This window comes from Lipophrys pholis (assembly GCF_963383615.2).
Source record: "Lipophrys pholis genome assembly, chromosome: 15".
Lineage (NCBI taxonomy): Eukaryota > Metazoa > Chordata > Actinopteri > Blenniiformes > Blenniidae > Lipophrys > Lipophrys pholis.
The window spans coordinates 11,983,097-12,005,137 of NC_137642.1; the positions used below are offsets into that span (position 1 = coordinate 11,983,097).

Sequence of the window (22,041 nt, forward strand, 5' to 3'; positions counted from 1 at the left end):
GCCCTCGGCAGGATTTGAGTGGCATTTCGTTCGGGGGGGGGGGGGCAAAGTCGAGATTTCTTTTCACCCAGACAAACCAAGTGGCACGACTTCAAAGCTCCTCCAGAGACTTAACGCTTCACAAACAGTCAGGACACAACACAAACCTCAGATCCAAAGATCCTGAGAGGGGTCAACAGCATTTCACTAGCAGTCGAGTTTAACTCTGATACTAGTAGCCAAAGTGAGAATATTGTAGTAAAACACACACAAACCATTTCGTTTTTTATTAAACTCTTTAAATCTGTAGTTACTTGGTATTAAATCATAGTCTCTGATAGTATGTTAGCTTTCGACCTGGCACAGCCTGTATAGTGGGCAAATAACCGGGTTGCACATTAAATAAAACAGACATTTCCTCTTGTCTACAGAGCCTTTTTTTTTTCTGAACAGCTACACAAGCCTCGCAGCTATTACAGATAACTGCCTAGTGATGTTGTTTTAAATTTAAGTGGTTTGGCCCAGGTTAACAGAAAATCCACTGGAGTACTAATCACAGGAAAGCTCGTGAAATAAAATGCGTGTCCATGCCGAGTAAGAGGAGTCGTCGGAGTAGAGAGAGAGAGAGAGAGAGGACGGTAAAGCACAACCCACCCTCATCGGTCATAATGAGCTGGCTCTGGTGAAATGTTGGCAGTGTCTTTGACATTTCACGACTCTTCCTCGCTACCTCGGCCCCCTTCTGTCCCACACATTCATATGACGAAGGGGAGAAAGAGTGAGTGTGTGAGGAGCATCTGTCCTTCAGCTCACTGCCAATGTGCCCACGTGCATATGTGGTGAAGTCTGTGTTCATTTTCAATGAAAAGAGAACATTTTGAATTCAGAGACAGATTAGAGAGGGACGAACCAAATTCTACCGCAACTAAGGAGGAAAAGACTATAAAGATTTTGCCTGCTCACCTTTTGACTGACGTGAATGTTCACTCTAACCTGTGTTTGATTGTGTCGTCGCACTGGCTGAATACTGTTTATGTACAGCTCTGCTTATAATGAAACCTGAAATGAGTAAAAGGGAAAACTGGTCCAACTGTGTGATGTACCAAATACAGTATGACAGATGGTGTGAGTCATAACATTGGCTTCAGGTGCGCTTTGGTCAATATTGTTTGTTGAGTGTGAATATCAACAGAATGAATAACTATTTACAAACAGAATCACTACATTAAAGATGAGTTTAAGTCTCTTTAATCCGCATTTGAATGCTGGTTCTGTAAGAGATGCTAAATTTGGCCTCTGTTTTGAAGAGTTGACTGTGGACTCAACAGTAACAGCAGCACGTGGATATATTCTGGCCCAAGCAAGTAATCTGTGACTTTCCAAACATAGCTGAAGCTACATGAATTATTAGTTTGATTGCAAGTGGTTGCCTGAAACAAGGCTGGAGCTAACAAGCATTAAGAATCTCAATCTCAGACAACCAGACACATTATTCTGGGTTCACTGTGAGGTTGACTGTGGTCATGCCGGATAACCAGCATCTCATGTCCTGTCGTATTTACTGTGATAGAATAATACAGACGATGTTCCTCTTTCTATCAAGATAACGTATTTCAGTAAACTATTGTAGGTCAGACTGATGGCAGTAAAACTCCCAATCCGGCTCAACAGCCCTCCTGATATGACAGGCTGATGAAATATAGATCCAATTATGTGGCACTGCTCAATGCTTGATGAAAGAAAATAGGTTAAAAACAATTTTTTGTGTGTTTGTCAAGTGTCTATGATGAAGTCTGTTGTGTTTTACATGTTCATCGTGATAAAACTTGACACAGATTACTCTAGCAGGGGTTTTCACATCATAAGAACATTTTTTAGAGACTGTTGCAATCTATATGTAGTGAAAAAACGTATTCCTGTGCTCGTTAGATGCTTTTGAATAGAAATATCTGGTAACTATTCAAGTGTGCAACTGTTCCATCTATAGAGCTTATTTTATAAGATAAAAAACTGTTCTCCAGAAAACTTAAAATCTGTTCAGTTGTATAAAGTAAATGCCTCAGTATGAAAAGTAATAAATTCTTTTTTAACTTCTTTATTTTTACAAACATTTTAAATATAATAATTCCAACAAAACCATTATGTAGGGGAAAGGCATCCCCCTGACCCCCAGATGTGTCCTTCTCTACAGTGTTTTTGTGAGATTAAGTATTAACAAAATCAAGAAAGTTTTACATAAACCAATATTTGAAAAGTCTGAACTGAACCTTATCTTTAGACTAAAGCACATTTAAAAACATCTTTTTTCTCTACTTCAAAAGTTCTGTAAAACCAAGAGCTAAATGCAGAAATAATAAATAGTTACCTATCCTGTCAGTTACAGACCATTTATGGTGAGTACTAATCTGTTGTCAGATTGGTTAAAAAAAAAAAAGCCAGATCATTTTTATAATAAAAGTACTGCGTGTATGGCTATTGCTTTTTGAAAGCTGCCTTCCTGGATTTCATTATAACATGGAGGTATCTGTGTTGCCTTTGGGATGATCATCCCGTGAGGATGGCTCCAGATTACTGCTGACCCACTGCCAGTGGGACAACCTGCTTAGTTTAACCTAATTACCTGAATGTAGGTTACTGAGTTCAAAGTCCTGAATCCACAGTGGTGGATGCCTACTAGTTATCTCCACAAATCCTCATTATGACCCTGAAGGATACTCAATCAGACAACCATGGAAGGTCAAAGGTCAGCAGACAAAGAAGGGTCACCATAGCAACCGTCCGAGCTGAGAACCTGCTGTATTGTCTATGAGAGGGGGGAAGAGTGCTTTATCCCTGACAGGAGCGTTTACGTAGACAAATCACTCAGACTTTACGTTAGGCTGGTTTCTTCCCGAACAAAGACGGTGTTACAAGCTGTACGCAGCCTCGCCGCAAGGTCACTTTCAGAAATATGCATGAATATCTCTCTTTAAGGTGAACATCTTCAGCACATCTAATGCAAGAGCCACTGTTGTTTGCTGCAGGGAGCCTGTCCTCCCTCGGAAGCTCCTCATGAGGGATTGACGAATGTTTTCCCAACACACGTGCACTCTCAGCTGGGTTACCCTTCTGGCAAATGCATTGTGGCAGAAAAAAACCCGGAGAAGTGCAGCCAGGAGATAAATGAGTTTGCAGGAGGAGCTGGGTTGGGCTAACAAGCAGTCAAGAAGCACGCCGGTTACTCGGTGTGTGCAAAGCGTGGCACCCAGCTGCAGCGGCATTGTGCTGAACTGAATTAATGGTGTATTGTATGATGTAATTATGGTGTATGTCAGCATTAACAGGAGAGTGCTTTGCCAGGTGCCTGACTGTGAAAAATACAGAGCAGAAGGAGACACTAACACTCCCAAATAATAGGTAGCAAGAGCGCCTGTGAGTGCTGGGTCTTTAGCATTTGTCTAAGTAATGTCACAAAATGCAAAAGCAATGGTGTTTGATAGTTTTCTGCCAGAACACACACCAATCCAGGAACTAGAGACAGTCTGGGGATAAATATGTGTGGTAATGGTGCAAATAGTCACAACTGCATAGATAAGAGTAAGTATTATCATTGGCATATGTTCTTTTGCAGATACAATGAGTTATTGTCTCTTTCCTCAAGTAATGATGATGGCTGTATGTTTAGAACATTCACATCTGCACTATTACGTGGGGATTGTAATGCTACAGGGGACCTATTAAAACTGGAAACATCTTTTCCACACATCCTGTTGGAGCTGACGCTTCCGCTCTGTTTATTTGTAAATATTGGTTCCAGCCTGAGCCTGCTGTCCCCTCACAAAACCAGCGTATACGTATGTAGGTGGCAGTTTCTTTGTACACTGGAAGATCACGTATCCATCTTGACACGAGGCGACATGTGTTTACCTCAAACTCATCCACATTTAATACCAACGCATGACAATGAAACCCTTTGAACGTGATAGGAGAAACAGGTCTCCATTCAAAAAATGTACTTATATCTCCTTTGTCAGTCCATAAAATTTGAGTGAGCTCAAACAGCCTACAGCTCTAAACATGTCAGAACTCTTTCAGTCAAATGCACTCTACCAACACACTGGAGTTTGCACTCTTTGAACCTTAGTATTTTGTTCCCAGTGAGTGTGTGTGTGTGTGTGTGTGTGTTTCTGTTTAGTGCCAGGTCTCTGCCTTGGCCACGCTGCCTGATACAAGGCAAGGCCACAAGGGGGCCATCAGCACTGAGTGAAAACAGACATTTTTAAAAGGAAAGCGCCACTCTAGCTGTTCACCACCTTCATTCTTTTTCATCCAAACACACAAACCATAGTAACTGGTTTTTTTTTTCTTCTATTTGTAACCTGTACTTGCGTTTAATCTGTACAAATCTGCATTGCATCTGCACGTGTAAGCATGCTTTAGACGTTGTAAATGTTTTAAAAGAGGCTTAAAAGAAGAAAGACTACCACAGCCTCACACCAACCACTGCAGCTCACACTGGTAAAACCAGCAGCAGGAGCCACATGCCCCTACATGAACTCCTCTCTGGCCTCAGAGTTTTTTTTTTTTCCAGTCTTGTGGAGTTACAAACATTTGTTTGAAGGGTGTGTGAGCTTGATCAGCAAGACTGGCCACCATGCTACCATACTACTCACACGAACAGCACGCTCACCGCACACACACACGCACACACACACACACACACACACACCCACATAGACTCGTAGTAGATTATGAATCAAAGAGAAAGATAAACTTGCTCTACTTGTTTTGTGTGTAGGACTTAGCAGGAAAGTTTGGATTTTTTTTTTTACTATACTCGTCATCAAGGTGAAAATTTGTGTGGAAAAAACAAACAGAGGCTGCTTTCAACTGACAGCATGAGACGCTTACACTGCATGTTGTTTTAATATTTAACAAAAATCATAAGAGCAAAGTTCATAATTATTATTATTTTTCACTAAAACACAATTTGGAACTGATTGACATGTAAATATAAAGAGAACACTTCTTTATAAATCAAAAACTAAGCTCTGGGTCACACAGATGTGTAGTGGTTAGCACTCCCATCTCACAGTATAATGGTTTCCATGTGGAGTTTGCATGTTCTCACTCGTACTCCAAAAACGTGCATTTTGGGCAAATTGCTAAATTGCTTGTAGGTGTGAATGAGTGTGTGTGTGTGTGACTGCCAGCCTCTATGTATTTGCTCTGTGATGGACTGTTGTCCATTGATGAGTCTTGCTTTCATCAACCATAAGTTGGGATCGATTACAGCCCCCTTGACCCTGAGTTGGAGAAAGTTGTATAGAACAAAGTTGGATGAAGACTTTGTGTCAAACCTTTAAAGCTACCAAGAGACCTTTTTATTTCTACAAATCCAAGCAGTCATTAATAATATCTAACATGATCATGTTAGTTTCACTTTAGCCCTAATTCAACTAACTTTATAGTTTTTATCTTCCTATGAAGGGAAGATAAACTTCATCCACCCAAACAACAATAGCTGTCAGTACTGTCGGTCTTGCTTGACTTTGCTGAAGCTCCACCCTTGCAGGCTCAAAGACTCAAACAAGAACCTGTTTTCAATCCACAAACACAGGCCACGCTGTGAACGCTGGCCAGCGTGATGTCACTTAAGAGTAATGGCAAAACAAGTGGGTCTGTCCGAGAGAGTTAGTAGATCAGCAGTTCTGTACCAATCAATGTGAAGTCTTTTACCAACAGAGTGCATGCAGACACACATGCAAACACTACGTAACACTGAAAGTCCTAAGCAGATATACTACAAGTGTGTCACTGAGTCAGTAAAATGCACATATGCTGACCCACAACTGAGGCCAATCCAAATGGCAGGGCTGCAAATCTCGGCCTGGCCTGATCTTTCCCCCCCTCTGCCCACTCATACGCTCAGAAATAGCACACAGAGGTCTCTGGGACTAATACTGTAGGTGTTATATAATCAGGTTTAATCTGCTGCTGCCACTGCTACGACTCTGAAGGCTCCGCCACTGCATGCACGCACGCTTGCACACAGCAGAGTACACATGGACACACACACACACACACACATACACCTCCCCCCAGCCACATGGACACCACTGAATTATGCACATGGTTATGTAGTAGCTTGAAGAGTCAGCTGCTGCAAGGAACTTTTCACAACTCAGAAAAATGACCAGCAACAGATCATTTAGCCCTCTGTCTGCCCAGATAGGGTAAAAGCGCCATTGTGACGAATAATATGAGACATTTATTGACTACAGAAGCTTGTGCTTATGAACAATTTAAACCTGCATTACCAGCCACAAACCTTTGGTCATTAGACAGTGTAATAGCCAGTTTTTGTATTGCTGAAATAACAACTCCATACAGACTTCAACTGGTTGCTGAGGCGTATGCTGCAGGCACACCGAGCAATATTTAGCGTTCAATGTTTATTAGTCAATTTGACCAAGTTCTGAGAAAATATGAGGGTCTTTAGATTACCAAAATCTAGACTTTCCTCCACCAAATTTGACCTGTTTGCTTCTTGGTGTCAGTTTCTATGTATTTATTTTATCTCAGGGCTGCTGAATTCAAACACTGATAAGAGAGGAAAAATATAACAATACAGCACACATTAGTTTTCTAAATATGCAGTTTGATTTCAATTGCATTCAATAAAGACGCATTAGTCAAGCAGTTTAATGTTACAAGTAACTAAACTAGAAGTTACACAGCTATTAAACAGAAAAAAATCTTGCAGACACAGAAGGATGATATAAACAAACACAACACTGACATGTCATCCATTAAGTTCATCGCTTCAATCTGATCTTCAACAGTTGGGGAGAATATTATCATTCATGTTGATAAAGTCTACATTTTCTGTCCGAAGTCTGATTTTGGTCTCCCATGAGACCTGCTAGTTTTACAACAAGGAAATGGCACTCAACATGTTCAGATTTCTCACGAGATAGGAAAGAACGTGGATTAAACCTTTGCAACATAACAACTCTAAACACATATGCGGAATCCTTCAGGAATATATTTACAACAAAGAAGAACATGAAGTCCAGCAACAGATGGTATGGCCCCGACAGAGCCCCGAGCTCAACATCACTGAGTCAGTATGAGATTACATGAGGAGAGAGAAGCAACTCTAAGATCAGTCTGAACGCAAAGAAGAACCACATGTAGGCACACTGATTCAATTTAGCCTTTTTAAAGAAATATACCCAATGCAGTTTAGTGCCTAAAACCTTTGCACAGTTCACTGCAGCTGATGACAATGTGAATACAGTCACCTGGAGAGGTTACTCCATTGTCACAGTCATGCGGTGCAACTGTGAAGAAACACAACTTAAAAAAGCTGCCCTGAGTTACTCCTCCACGCAGACACACAGTCACCATGTGCTCTTCATGAAATAGCTATTCACTTGAATGCACTTTAGACTACACACACACACACACACACACACACACACACACACACACACACACACACACACACACACACACACACACACACACACACACACACACACACACACACACACACACACACACACACACACACACACACACACACACACACACACACACACACACAATGCAGGCACACATCAAGCATGTGTTGAACTGCTGCTAGTCATGTGATGGTATCTTCCTCTCTTTTACACACACACACACACACACACTTCTCTATTCTGTATTGAGGAGGAAGACGCTACAAATTTCAGTTGAAGCCAAAAAGTCCACGTGAAACTTTCACTTTCACATGTTCTGGTTCACTCAACTGAATGTCCAAGATGAAAAACAATAATGCTGTCAGACAGTGATGACAGCTCATTTTTCACTTTGTAAACATGCAAGAAGCTCCAGTATCTCTTTAAATCCAATCGAAGGCTGCGTGCATGCGATCAGTGGAATAGATGAACAATGTGACTGCAATAAAACTTCCACACGAGCTGCTAGTAAAGGTCATTAAAATGTGGTGTAAAACAAGCCTCACCTGTGCAGTGGAGTGTACGAGCAGAGATGTAGGTGTTCTCCTTCTTAGTTCCACACACTTCCTCAGCTTGCAGATCTGATGACCGGTACTGCGGTTGAGGCAGCAGCTGCACTGGCCACAGCTTATCTTCCTCAGGCATGGCTCACACGCCCCACACCTGCTCCGCTTCTTCTTCTCCCTCCTCTGTGAGTTTGATGCTGTCCAGGGGAACGAGCCACCCCCCTCCGGCCCCCAGGATCCCGGTAGAACAGAGGGACTGGACTCTCCATAACCTGTTTCTGATTCAGTCTCAAAAGAAAAAGAGGAGCGAGTGCTCTCCGAGCTGCAGGAGAAGGTGGAGCTACTGTCGAGAGAAAGACTCGAAATCTTTGGCACGGAGTCCTGTTCTGGCGCTGCTACTTGGATTCTGTCCTCACTTAAGTTTGGTTCACGCTCAGCAGCAGGGACATTTGTGCTCCACTGACAAACTACCAATGACGTTGAAGATGTCTCGTTCTGTCTGTTGTGCTCCGGTGACTCTGGATTGGATTTAGCATCTTTGGTCTGTGTCATTGGTGGCGTGCGAGCTCGTCTTTCTCCCAGAGGAGAAGGGACCTCTTGGCTCTGTGGTTGGTGTGGTTCAACGTGGCTTGAATCCATCAAGCTTTTAGGGTTGAGAGAGTCTCTACAGATAATAACTGGCATGTGCCTTTTCACAACAACAGTCTGCACCATCAGGGCTGTCTCAGGGATGACTGGAGACATTGAGAACTGAATTTTAGCACCATCAGTGGTAGGTTGACCGTCTATGTTACCCTGGATCAGACCATCTGGCTCACGTGCCTCTGCGGTGGAGAGGGCTTTGGTGGGGTTTGAGGTAGCTGTGTTGGAGACCAGTAGCTCACATGCAGGTGATTCTGACGGTGCTGTCAGTCCCTCAGTAGAGTGAGGTGGATCTGGGGCAGGACAGGCTGGAGTGCTGGTTTGGGATTCAGCAGAAATTTCAGAACTGAAATTTTCTCTTACATTGATGTGTTTCTCTCCACTCTCACCATTTCCCGGCCTCACAATAGTCTGCGCTCTCTCTTTCATAGTCTCAGTAGCCTTTTCTATCTCGAGGCTCTGTCTTCTATCATGATCGATCTCCTCTTTGACAGGTGTCTTTCTTTCCTCTGTCCCACGGTCATTCAAGACTAGAATGTTACCCTCCTGTCGCTGAGCAGCAGACAAATTATCGTGCTTAACATCCCTGGCATGATGATCAAGCTTATTTCCAAGGACAGATGAACTGTCATTGTCCTCGTAGCTGCGCGGCACACCAGATGAGCCAGCGGTCAGTAGCTCTGAGGGCTCAGAGATATGATCTTTGCTCCTGTTGCTGCAGAGTTTTAGCTGTCCATCAAGACCATCACACTCTGAAGCCTCGACGTCGCACTTCAGGTCACCTTCACTGTCATGGCTGACAGCCTTTTTGTCTTGCTGGGCTGCAGGACTGTCACAGCTGTGCTGCACACAGTCTTCCAGTGTGTCTTCACATGGTGGTGAGTCAGCTTTAAGTGGGCTGACCTCTTTACCACTGTTGACTCCAAACACTGCGTCTTTAATACTCGCAGGAACTTCAACATCGGTTTTTGGATGAACTGGCAGATTTCTATCATCATCACAGTTGTCCAATTTCTCATTTTCCTTGGCAGGAGTTGAATTGTTGATGCTGGTACTCAGTGGCTGGTTGCTTGTGTTTCGGGGAGGAGATGCCGCTCTTCTCCCAGGCCTCCCTTTGCTGGTTTTACCTCTCCTGTAAGGTTTAGGAGGCTGGCAGGGAGTTACAGACACTTGTGTGCCCCGCTGAGACTTCCTACGCACCAGGGGGTCTTGCAACTGAACACAATGGTCACTCCGATTGCTCGAGCGTCTAAGCCTTGCAGATCCTGTTACATTTAGGGCATGGTTTACCCTGCCAGGGGACCTCCCAGGACCCTTGCCAGCGGGCCTGCCTCTTCCACGAGGGCTCCGGCTGACCTCGGCTCCGGTGGCTGATTGCTTTGGTTCTGCAGGTGCTTTCTGGGATCTCTCTGTGGCTCTTCCTCTGGGTTTATTTGAGTTGCAGGTTTGCCTCTTGGTGCCGATCGCTTTCTGTCCGTTTTTCCGCTGAGCAGGTGTCCGTCTCCTGGCGGGTTTGGTGGAAGCAGGCATGACTGAGGGTGTGGATGTGAGGACTGCTGTCAGCCAGCATGGGGGCAAGGTGAATGTTTATCCTTTGCGTGGCACACTATGTTTGTTTTTATTCTTCCTCTTCTTCTTCTTTTTAAATATAATTATTTATTTGTGATTGGTTTTTCAGTTTACCGTTGTTACTTTGTAATAGCAGTACATGACCTATGGAGGACAAAGAAAAGAAATTTTTTTTTACTTAAAATGTGAAATTTTATACCCTTAAATTGTTAAATTATTATTGCAAAGACGCTGGAAATACCTCACCAAATTGTAAGCAACAATATGACAGGATTATAGTGTTACGAGTAAGCCAACATTTTTCTCTACTTTGTGCGCTCATGACACTTTTCTGCCCCGCCTGGAATATCGACTCGGACAGGCAAGAAGTGCGGAAAAAAACCCCAAAGCAACATAAAGTCCGAGCGCCTCTTGATAGTAAAATATGTTGATTAAAGGTATCATAAAACCAGATCGACTATATATAAAAACAAACACAGCAGGATCCGGAGTGGATAAACGGCTTTAACAGTTTAAAGGGCAGGCGCAGAGAGGAGAGCGCTCTGGCCGGAGGTCGGATCCTGTTTTCGTCTTTCTGACTGGCGGAAGAGGGGGATATTACCGTGGAAAAAAAAAAAAAAAAAAACGCCCTCAGACGTCGCTGTTTATTATTATTTTGCACTTGACCGCTGTCATTTAAATCACCGTGTAGTGCTGCCCCCTCCCCCGACGCGTCCGGAAACCTCACTTTTACGCAGGTTGTTTTGTTGCCCCGTGTTTTTTGAATATTATTTATTCTGAAATGCTTTACATACCACAGAGAGACAGTTGCACGGTCCGAACTGCTAATAATACTCCGCTCCAGCGAGACAGCGAGACCTTGTATTGGTTTCCCTCCTCGGCAAATATAGACTGCTGGCAAGTTCAATCCTCTCACGGCGATGACACATGAGCAGGACGCACGCACCGACAGCGTGGACGCACATCGAGCGGGATTGCTGGTCTTTCACGGTGCTCCGTTGTAGTCTCTTGCGGGGCACAACACCCGTTAAAAAATGTAAATCCCTCTTGTGTCAATCCATTCAGGGCAGCCCCGCTCACTCTCCCTCCACCAGACGCAACCTACAGGCTCCGCTGGCCAAGAACTCGTCGTCGGGCTACGGAGGGAAGAGCGCACGAGAAAACCCGGAGTGGAGCGCAGCGGTCGCCGCTCCCCGCCGCGCCATGCGGCAAGTGCACGCAAGAGTGCGCCAAAGCTGATGGTAACAAGGAATGGACTGAGTCGAGGGGTGTAACTAAGGATTTATCGCGGACATGTTGCAGGTTCAACATGTTTTTCAAGCGTTATAACAATAACAACAACAGCATTGATAATAAAAACAGAAGATAACATCAGACTGTATTAATCCCACATGGGGAAATCATCACAGCAGCTCCACACTGCACAGATACTTAAAGACAATCAGGATAGTTGCACACAAGATAATAGACTATCTATATATAAATAGATAATTAGAAAACTATATATGCCTATATACACATGGAACTACGGGGGGAAATATATGGTTGAAATACTCACAGTAGATGTAATATTTACAGTATTTACAGTATGCAGTCTTCATCAGTGCCAGGGTAGTGGTATTTACACATTCAGTTTCCTGCTGTTGAACTAGACTAGACTAGACTAACGGCAGTGGATGACTTGTGGTATTGCTTCTTCCTGGTTGGTGGCTGCGCGTAGCCTGCCACTCAAGGAAATATATAACAACAAAACAACAACAACAATAATTTTTCATTACATCATTTATATAGCAACTTTAGGAACAATTGTTCACAAAGTGCTTTGACATTAAATACACACAAACATTAAAAAGTTAGGCAAGACATGGGGAGACAAGCAATGAAGTAATAGACAGAAGGTACAGATGACAACACACAAAAGGCAGCTATTAAGGAGAACATATATAAAAATGAATAGAGTATACTTTTGAGTAAAAATAAATTAAAACTAAAAGTAAACTTGAAATTAAGGCAAGTCAGTAAAAGTGAATTTTTGAAGTGATTTAAAAGAGGTCAGTGATTTGGCGAGCTTTACCTCCTCCGGCAGCTCATTCTAAAGCCGAGGGTCCCTGGTAGAGAATGCACGGTCACTCGTAGACGTAAGCTTCAACTTTGGAACAAGCAGAGGAGATCCACCCGAGGACCCAAGGCTATAAATTAGAAATTAAATTGTGAGAAAGGGGTTTTTGAATATCAAATGTGCAAAAATCTGGAAACAATTGGCGAAGTGAGCTGAGGTGAGGGTCCATGTCCTAAAGATTACAACAACAATGAAACAAACTGACAAACAGACGCTTAACAAACATCCATCTTTCCATCTTCTACACATTCTGTACCACTCCATTACATGGCAGACACAGAGAGAGAGAAAGACTGTCCAGCACTCAGCCTCACTTCAGGGCAATTTTATAGTCAAATACCTTAAGACTGCTGGAGCAAAACCCAAGTATCCCATCTACAGGGTGAACAAGCAAATTTGGAAAGCTTTGAGGCGAGTGTGTTAACTAATACACAATTGTACTGCCCTGTTAAACAACCACTAAACCAACACAAAAACGACTTAAAATATATAAGGAGGGCTACTTGGTGGTGCAGTGGTAAGAACTCTTGCTTCAGGGCAAGAATGTCTGGTTTTAGCCTGGCCCATCATAATTTAGGATGGAATAAAAGATTGATCAGGAAAGTAGAATTGCTTTTTAGCATTCACTTATGATACTTAGTGTTTTAATGTGTCCTTTAAATTCAATATAGATTTACTTTTGCCAATCTGCATCCAATTAGAATTTTTACATTAACTATGAATTCTAAGTCTTTATTTTGTTATCATAATATGCAATTACACTTTTACTATTCCAAAAAGCTTTTCGTCTGGGACTTATTCTCCTTTGTTCATAAAAACTGTTTCTTACATGTTTATTATTACGTTTATGATCCAAAATGTCTATTCCATTAATAAACAGCAGGAGTTTTGTCCTTAGAGATACACTGCAGCAAACTCTCCAGGAGATACAGTGATATTACCATATTTGTTTCTGGATATTACGTGTTCAGGGAGCGTCACCTTACGTCATCATCATGCGCCAGTGTTGGTCAAGCAGCAGCAGCCGTCAGTCTGAGGACGAAGGGCACGATGAGAGACACATGTCAACGCCTCAGATCAGCACCTTAAATCGATTCACCAGCTTTACTTCCTCATGATCAGGTGAGCTGCGATAACAGCCTTCACAACGCCACGTTTCAACAGACGGGACTATTTCCAGGAATGACGAGACAGTGTCAGCTCCGCGGAGGAGAAACAGACGAGTTTAAACAATCCACTTTAATCTCTTCACGCCTCTCAAAGCTCACGTTTTTCTGTTGGGTGTCAATGTTTGAGAGTTACTTATCTGCTAAATTAGCGTGCTACTAATTCCTGTCGTTAAACTGTAAGTAACATAAAGCCGGGGTCATCTACTTTGTTTACACATACAATTCTTCTTCTCACATTGAACTCATTGATTTCATCGCGACTTCCTGGAAGCAAATGTCCAAAATATGTCTGCAGTCATTGGGGCTGTTTTGTGGCTCCTGATAGTGCTCTGTATATTTGACGTTGGTTTACACCTCTTGTTCCCTCTCGTATCAATAATATTTGAGTTGTTCGAGTTTTTTTTGTTGGAGGCCAGTGCACATATGTTTGTTTGTTTGTGGTTGTTTTTGTATGTCTCCAAATACATCTGTTGATAATGTTGTATCTGTGTTAATTTGATATATTTTTGTAATTGTTTTGTGTGTCGGTTTTGTTTAATTTCCTTAATGGTGTTGTTTGCTTGTAGTAGTGTTAGTGGTCGTAATTGTGTCTCCCTTCATAGGTTTTTTTTATCGTTGTGTGATGTTTTAAAAAATAAAAAATAAAAATCGAGTGATCATTTTGCACAATCAAAAAGAAATGTGCCACTTTGTACTTGTTTCTTGTGTCGTACCCCCACTTCAATAATCTTTATTTTCATTCGTCTTTTACTTTTCACAGTGTGTTTTCTTCCATTTAAAGACTAATATCTGCATGCCTCACGGTCGTGTTTATGTTTGCAGGGTCTTCACACGATCAAGCAGCCGCTGATGTGGCAGATTCCTGAGCCCAAAGAATGAAGTCGGAGGCTGCGGTCTCCTCCTCTCCCACCATGAGCAGCACCCCTGCCAACAGGGACTACTACTGGCTTCGATCCTTTGTTTCTGGAGGTAAGATGTAAGAGAGACATATGTTCTTGTGTATTAGTCCCGCGATGGACTGGCAGTCTGCCTGGTTTGTACCCTGAATTGTTCCTAATGTCAGTGAGTCAATGTCGTGTCCAGCTTCTGCAACCAAACCTCCAACACATTTTGTCTGGCATCTACTTAACTCTGGCAGTTGTTTTTTTTTTTTTAAATGTTTGTGTTGTATTGTTTTTAACCCCCCCAAAAAATGATGTGTAAATATTTCAACTCTGTCATTTGATTCAAATTGCGAAGGGAACCAGCAGGAGTGCGGTACAGTGGTGCAGTGGTTTGCACTCTCACCTCACAGCAGGAAGGTTCCAGCCTGGGCTGCGATGAAACCTTTATACAGTTTGGAGACATTGGTTGGACTGTGTTACTTAACTGCAGTGATTTAGTCTGTTTCTCCAAACAGATGTCGATTTTATTGTTATAAGGTTATAATTACACTCTAAAGTTAAAGAATTCCTCAAATACTCCAACAAGACTTTAAACATGCCAATGAAACAGCAATACAGGATCATTTAATTGAAGGTTATTACTTGTCAAAGTGTCATGTAATAAAAAACAAAAAGAAACCTGCATTTCTGCTTTTAGTACAAAGCCACAATGTTAATATTCAAACATAAAAAGTTAATAGAAACAACATACTTACAGACACACATGTGTAAGCCGTTTGTTTCTGCTTTGTGCTCGGAACCACACAGTAAAGTTCAGGGACCGTCTGAACAGACGGACTCTTTTCATTGTCTCGGGGCTGCTTCTGCTCCGGCTGCAGTCGTGTGTGTTAAATAACCACAATAGACGGCCTCTCAATAGCTAGCTGATATTGACTGGCACTTTTTAAATATTGACATAAATAATTGCTTATTCATAATAGCCGATGCCTTGCCTCTGTGTTTTCACCTAGGTGTTGCAGGATGCTGTGCCAAAAGTACCATCGCTCCTCTGGACAGAGTCAAGATTCTCCTCCAAGCCCAGAGCCCCCATTACAAACATCTGGGTAAGACTTCTTACAAAGCAAAACATGGGAAACCAGCAAGTGTTTGTTTTCACACATCTGTTTCACAGGAGTGAAACTTGTGGACTTGCTTTTTTTTTTTTTTCCCCCAGGAGTATTTTCCACCCTGAAAGCTGTGCCGAAAAAAGAAGGCCTCCTCGGCTTGTACAAGGGGAACGGGGCGATGATGGTCAGGATATTTCCTTATGGAGCAATCCAGTTCATGGCCTTTGATCGATATAAAAAGGTGGTTAATCATTTTTCAGAACGTTTGTTATCAAAACAATTGAACCTGAAGGTAGCAGGTTGTTTCATGAACCTTTTACTGTTCGAGACTTTGGTTTCGCCTTTGTGTTGTTTGTTTTAATGGACTCAACCTCTGTTGATAATAATGTTGTTGATAATGTCACCAATGAAAGTAATGATCTCTTTTTACAGCTGCTCAGTAAACAGCTCGGGATCTCTGGACACATCCACCGCCTCATGGCAGGATCTATGGCAGGTACTGATAAGACTCTTCACGCTGTGCCATTTGTAAGCCCCTTATGAGAAGAAAAAGAGAAGAGTTACATTAAGGGTTTATATTCCTACTAATATTCTCACTCTGCATTTGAGACTAATTGGAGATGATAAAATTGCCCCTCTACCGTGGTCCGCAGGAATCGGCCTTTAAAACTTCTAAAGCTGCAAAGTTATCCGAGGATAAAGTGGTGTAGAATAGATGGATGTGTTTTCATTTAGGGATGACTGCAGTGATATGTACCTACCCTCTGGATGTGGTCCGAGCCAGGCTGGCTTTCCAGGTGAAAGGAGACCACCGCTACACTGGAATCATCAATGCTTTCCAAACCATCTACCTTAAGGTGATTTTCTTGTAATCAGTTTCCGTTTGTGTTTATGTTGGATTTAAGTATTCATGCATTGTTTGTTTGTTGTTTTCCGTGCAGGAGGGCGGCATACCGGGCTTCTACAGAGGACTTACTCCAACACTTATAGGAATGGCTCCATACGCAGGTGATCACTGGGATTGTTTTGCCTGGACTGATCGAAGACCGACGTGAGCGTCGTGCAGAACGACATGAAGTGACTCTGAACTCTGAACCGATGTCCTCTCAGGTCTCTCATTCTTCACCTTTGGCACTCTGAAGAGCCTCGGACTGAAACATTTCCCGGAGCTGCTGGGACGCCCCTCCTCAGACAATCCCGACGTCCTCATCCTCAAGACCCACGTGAACCTGCTCTGTGGAGGCGTCGCCGGTGCCATCGCTCAGACCATATCGTAAGGGGTTTAAAGCTCGACTCATAGCGCAGCAGCTTCATCTCCGCTTCCTGGGTCGTTTCAGCTGTCAGTCATCACATCGTACATCTTCTCTCTAGGTATCCTCTGGACGTGGCCCGGAGGAGAATGCAGTTAGGCACCGTGCTGCCAGACTCAGACAAATGCGTGTAAGTACGAACACCACTCATAGTCTTCATGGTCTTTTGCACTGTGATGTAATGTGGTACACTTTATCAGTCGTTAAGCGTCGTGTGTTATCATCAGATCGTCCCTCAGGAAAGGTTTTCTTTCTAGTGACACTGTTGGGGGGAAAAAATCAAGAAAGTTTTTTTTTCTCTTTTGTGTTCCTAAATGTGTTTTCTTCTTTCATTCATGACTCTTTAACATCTGTAATTATAATCTTTTTGTCCTCACATTTAATTAAAAAAAAGGCCACTACAAGTGTACTTGAAACCAGAAAGTTGCTGGTTTGGATCCCTGGACTGACAGCAGATTTCATTGGGGAAAGTAAAAGCACTATTCTATTTTAGAAACAAGTTACTGACGATAACTTCATGGTTGAGTGTGACTTTATTTGTTGCAGCAGAGGACATCTGCATTGCAATCAAACGTTCATTGAACAGACCAGGACGAAGGGCAATCGTAGTTTTAAAAGATATGCATGGTCAGGCGCTCACCGATCAGGACTTTAAAGGAAAGCAGCAGCGACGAGCGTGTGGTCTTCACTCTCAGGACTCTAAATCTCCAACTGGATGGTGTTTGTTGAAACTATCTAGTAGATGGTTTGTTTTGGCATCCTTGCGTTGTATCACAATACAAGTACAAACAGACCCCCCCCCCCGAATGATGATGATGATGATGCATAAAAGACATTATTTTCTTGTGTTTCACACATACAGCAGATGTTAAAGCATTGAATGCACGTTGTTGCTCCCAGACTGGAGAAGAAGACTTGACCGAAGAGGAAAGACTTTCTTAGTTGTGTCGTCTGTGACAGGAAGAACTATTGGCCACATCACTGAAGTGAATCAGATTAACTTTGATGTCAAACCAGATCCAGACATTTCCTGTCAAGGCTTTTACTTAAAAGAAACATGTGACACTTTCATGTTGAATAGAAACATCTGGTGAAACTATCTTTAGAAAGGCCTTTTTAATTCTCCCTAAAGTCACATGAAGGAATGAAGTAGTTGAATCAAGATCTCTAACCAGATTTTCAAAATAATCTCGATAAGAAATCCAAATATCCTTGCTACTTCTGGTTAGTATCAGCCAACAATATTGTTTGGATTTGTTTGATTTCTCAGGTTTTACTAACAAAGACACTAAAATTCACCTCAGTATTGTGTCATTGTGTTGTTTCCTGATTGGTTTGGATGAGATTAGATTAAAAGAGAATTTGATGAGGAATAATCTCGAGTTCATAAAGTAATAGTAAAAGCAGGAATCCAGTGCAACACTGTGCTGATTAACTGTGTACTAAGAGTAGATGTACTCAGTAGAATAGCGCGCACACACACATGCAAATGTCCCTGTAATTCCAGTTCATGCACACTTCTTTCTGCATGATCTGCTCCTGGTATTCAAGGTTTTCTAACGTTTTCAAAAGAAAACGTCAGAAATGTAAAACCTGTAGCATGTTCTCCACACAGAGGAAACCTTTTCTGTTACTCTTAAAGGTTGTGATTTTTCTTTCTACGTCTGAACAGATCTCTGATCAAGACCCTGAAGTACGTGCACAAGTCGTATGGGATTAAGAAGGGATTGTACCGAGGCCTCTCTCTCAACTACATCCGCTGTGTCCCCTCGCAGGCTGTGGCCTTCACCACCTATGAGTTCATGAAGCAGGTCCTCCACCTCAACTAGGTTTTGTTTTCCGTTCTCTTTCTTTTTTCTGCACTGAGGCTCCATGTACGCTCTGAGTCAGAAGCCTGCTCCACTTCCATCACCACTCACAACGTCTTAATCTCATCGGTGTGGAAGCTGCCTTTTCCGTGAGGTCATTGAAGGCACCATGGGAGTCGTCCATTAAACAGCGGACATTCACGCCTTGTCTGTCCCGCTTCACCCCTCTTGGGTTTGTCCCCCGTTGCCTCCGAGGAGACGGTTTCCATTCGATGGGAACTCGTGAGACCTGAACGTGAGCGACTCCGTCGTCGGTGTCTTCTGCAGCGGCGACATGCCAACACCTCTGACAGTGTAGAAACACCTCAAGTCCTTCAACAAATCCAGACGCTCTCGCTATTTCCTCCATTTCATGACTTGATGGAATAATTTTAACATTATCAAATTATTTATCAAAATAGGGTGGGTTTTTTGCAGTTTTTTTTTTCCCTACAAAGAATCAAATGGACTCTTTCAGATTGTCAGTATTCATGCTTTTGGTAATAAATGTATATAATTGCCCTCACTTTAAATCTACACAAATTTCTTTTTATAATTTATGGTTATGTCTTCTTAATTTACTGACATAGGAGCTGTTGAGCAAAAACTGAAATATGGTTAGGAATTTAAAAAAATAATGTCATAATTTAATACATTTTGGGCTTTTTTTTTAGGGAATGTTGCAGTTTGTGCTGATTTGCCTTGTTTTTTTTCTTCTACTCAGAAACCAGTTCACCAAAAATCACTTTTCTTATCTTCTTTTTTTTTAAGGTACACCATATGCGATTCTCATTAAAACCATTACACTATTATGTTGCAGTATGCAGGTTATGATTAAAAAAAAAAATGCTTTTCGTGGGAAATATTGGTCAATGTGCACTGTTTTGTCTGTGGCTGTGACGGGTGGTAATGTATGATGTGTGTATCTTTAGTGTTAAAATGTTTTGAGTAGACTCAGGAGCAATTTGCACTTCATGACTATAGATAGCTTTTTCATCGTTTATTTATTTATTTGGTTCTAGTAACCTGTTGCCACTGGGTGGCAGCATTGAGATAACATTTTATAGTCTGTGTTCGGATCTTAACAGAACAAACTGCAGGTGCGTCTCAGTGAAATTAGAAAATCATCAGTTAGTTGTTTTTTTTTTTTTTTTAAACCTATAACATAAAAATGTGTAATTTAGATTTCAAAAGGCCTAAATGGGCAAAAGATCAGATCTAATGATTTTGGAGTTTCTCATTTTTGTTCAAATTATGCAGAATCTAACGACTTGAAATGCACTTGGGGGGGAAAAAATATCAAAACGTATAGAAGTTTTAGAGTTTGACATAAATGATGTGAAAAATTAAGTTTTTCTTCATTGTATTCTACCTGTTTGAGGGTTAGGGTTTTTTCTTCATAAAGTAATCGTATAATGCTGACGATTGTTTACACAGTGGTTCTGATCTCACGCAGCAGAATTATTTGACTACTCGCTACAGTTCCTGTTTGATTACTTCTAACGTCCGAGTGAGGCCGATCATTAACGACTGAATTAACAAGTGAATACATCACTTCCACTGAGTTCATGTGAACCTCTTCTTCTAGTTTTCAGCCTCTTGCCTTCTGCTGACTTCCACGTCTTACTTCATCTCGGAGATTCATATGCAATGTTGGGATTTGTGCACAAGCTTCAGCTGAGGCCTCAGTTTTAGATCAGTGAATGTCAACGGGAACATTTGAAGGCACCGTTGTTTAACGAAGTAATTTTCAACCTTTTGGGCTTGTGACTCATCATATGAAACCGTGGAAGAGGAATAAATTTCCCCTCTCACCTTCTCATAAAGTCACATTTTCATTAAATGCTGGACTCTATTCTGTGTCACAATAAAGCAGAATGTAGTTCATAAACACACATTTGTACAAACATAGACTTTGTTAGAAAAAAAGATAATTCAACACTTACTTTGCGTCTTTTGACCATTTAGTTAACATCATGTATATATATTTTTTTTAAAAACTGAGGCCATTCACATTGAGTATGTGGCCTATGTGTGCGGTCCAGACTCCAGGCTTGAGAACCGCTCCTAAATCCACTCGGACTACTGAACCATTTTGCATTGAAGTAATAGAAAAGAAACGGGTCTGGAAGTAAAAACAAGATTACATTTTTTTTTGTGTGTGTGTTTTCCCAGACCAACATTAAATGCAGTTCCCAGTTGTACCTTCCTTTGTGGGTTCAACAGTATAATCAAACGATGTCTGATGACAAGTAGCAGCATCTAGGTGGGAAACAACGAGCATTGTGTGCTGCCAGTTAATCATTCACTCACAGAGCTGCTGCCTAATTTCTGTTTGTTTCCAACTCCTTCTAATGTCTGTCATTTCCGTTCAATCGGTTTGTCGTCATTCTTCCGAATCACTCCGACTGACATAGCATTATTCAGTTATTTCTAAGTGAATATACCTGATTGACGTGACTGAAAACCGATTAAATCATTTCAGAACGAGGATTGAAAATGCCTTTTTTGATTGCGTGTCATCTAAGTTGTTTTTCTCTTTGTACTCTAGTTTTATAAGCAGTATCTAAATTACATTAAAAGAAAACATCTTCTTAAACCATCAGAGTTTTGTCTTCAGTTTGTCCTGCCAATGCCACCCTGTAGGAAGAGTTGTACTGCTCGTTGTAATGATTTAAAAGAGTACTTGTTTTTTAAATTCCAATTTGCTAAGCAGTAATGAGTAAGTTTCATTTGTCACTTTGAGTTTAACATACACAGATCCTCGGAATTGTAGATGTTACAGTTTCACCTGTTAAGCCACAGAGGGACCTCTGTGATGCATTTGCATTTATTTCAGAAGTGGAACAGGCGGCATGTTGTTGTCCCGAGTCGCCCACTAATTTGACTGGTAAATACCATGAAAAATAAGCCCCGTCTAGTGTCTTTAACATCTGAATATATTCTGGCCCTGTTAGTTTCAGGTTCCCTCTGCAAAATCACTTTATTCTGTCGAGGTTTCTCATGAACCTGCTCGTATTGTTTGAAGACAAAAAAGTTATTTGATATCAACATTTAGTAAAGGACACCTTTGATTTCTCTACAAATAACTGCTGATAAAGAGGAGAAGAAGGAAACTGTGTTATAATGTGACCTCAATTAGCATAATGCTCATAGTTGGACTTGATGATCTCTATTTAAAAAAAACACAGGAAAGAAAACAACATCAAAAGACAATGAAAGGAATAAACTATTTATAGAAACAGAAAACATTGAAAAGCATAAAGCGATACAAATTACTAGTCAAAATGGACATGTGCTCCAATGCCCTGCACTGGTTTCACACTCATATCTTATAAAAGGTTTCCAGAAGATCTTATGAACCAATATCCCACCCAGAAACTTTTTTTCAGACGTTTTCTATGTTAACATTCATAAAACAAC

The 22,041-nt window shown here is 41.7% G+C and overlaps 2 protein-coding genes across 3 annotated transcripts in view; one reads left to right on the plus strand and one right to left on the minus strand.

Moving 5' to 3' along the window:
- tet1 (tet methylcytosine dioxygenase 1) overlaps positions 1-10,276 on the minus strand; it is a 31,491-nt gene extending 21,215 nt beyond the window's left edge. The window contains exon 1 of the mRNA XM_080481852.1: positions 7,973-10,276. Coding sequence (XP_080337978.1) covers positions 7,973-10,144 — 2,172 coding nt within the window. The 5' untranslated portion in view covers positions 10,145-10,276. The remainder of the gene's footprint in view (positions 1-7,972) is intronic.
- A 2,889-nt stretch (positions 10,277-13,165) lies between these two features.
- Positions 13,166-20,056, plus strand: slc25a16 (solute carrier family 25 member 16). Of its 2 annotated transcripts, none has more exons than XM_080481061.1 (10): positions 13,166-13,424; positions 14,294-14,440; positions 15,366-15,458; positions 15,569-15,702; positions 15,894-15,957; positions 16,197-16,318; positions 16,403-16,469; positions 16,572-16,734; positions 16,833-16,901; positions 18,444-20,056. In XM_080481061.1, the coding sequence occupies exons 2-10, from the start codon at positions 14,347-14,349 to the stop codon at positions 18,598-18,600; spliced, it is 963 nt and encodes a 320-aa protein (XP_080337187.1). In that variant the 5' UTR covers positions 13,166-13,424; positions 14,294-14,346; the 3' UTR covers positions 18,601-20,056. The 2 variants fall into 2 exon arrangements, with proteins under 2 accessions (XP_080337187.1, XP_080337188.1); XM_080481062.1 differs by having other exon boundaries at positions 13,305-13,424; positions 15,569-15,645; positions 18,444-19,478.
- Positions 20,057-22,041: the final 1,985 nt, after the last annotated feature.

What these genes read in the sequence shown, in the direction of transcription:
- slc25a16 (XM_080481061.1), top strand. Translation starts at nt 14,347, where the DNA reads ATGAAGTCGGAGGCTGCGGTCTCCTCCTCTCCCACCATGAGCAGCACC. An exon ending in CATGGCAGGATCTATGGCAG is followed by an intron (nt 15,958 to 16,196) that starts GTACTGATAAGA and finishes GTTTTCATTTAG; the next exon opens with GGATGACTGCAGTGATATGT. An exon ending in GCCATCGCTCAGACCATATC is followed by an intron (nt 16,735 to 16,832) that starts GTAAGGGGTTTA and finishes TCTTCTCTCTAG; the next exon opens with GTATCCTCTGGACGTGGCCC.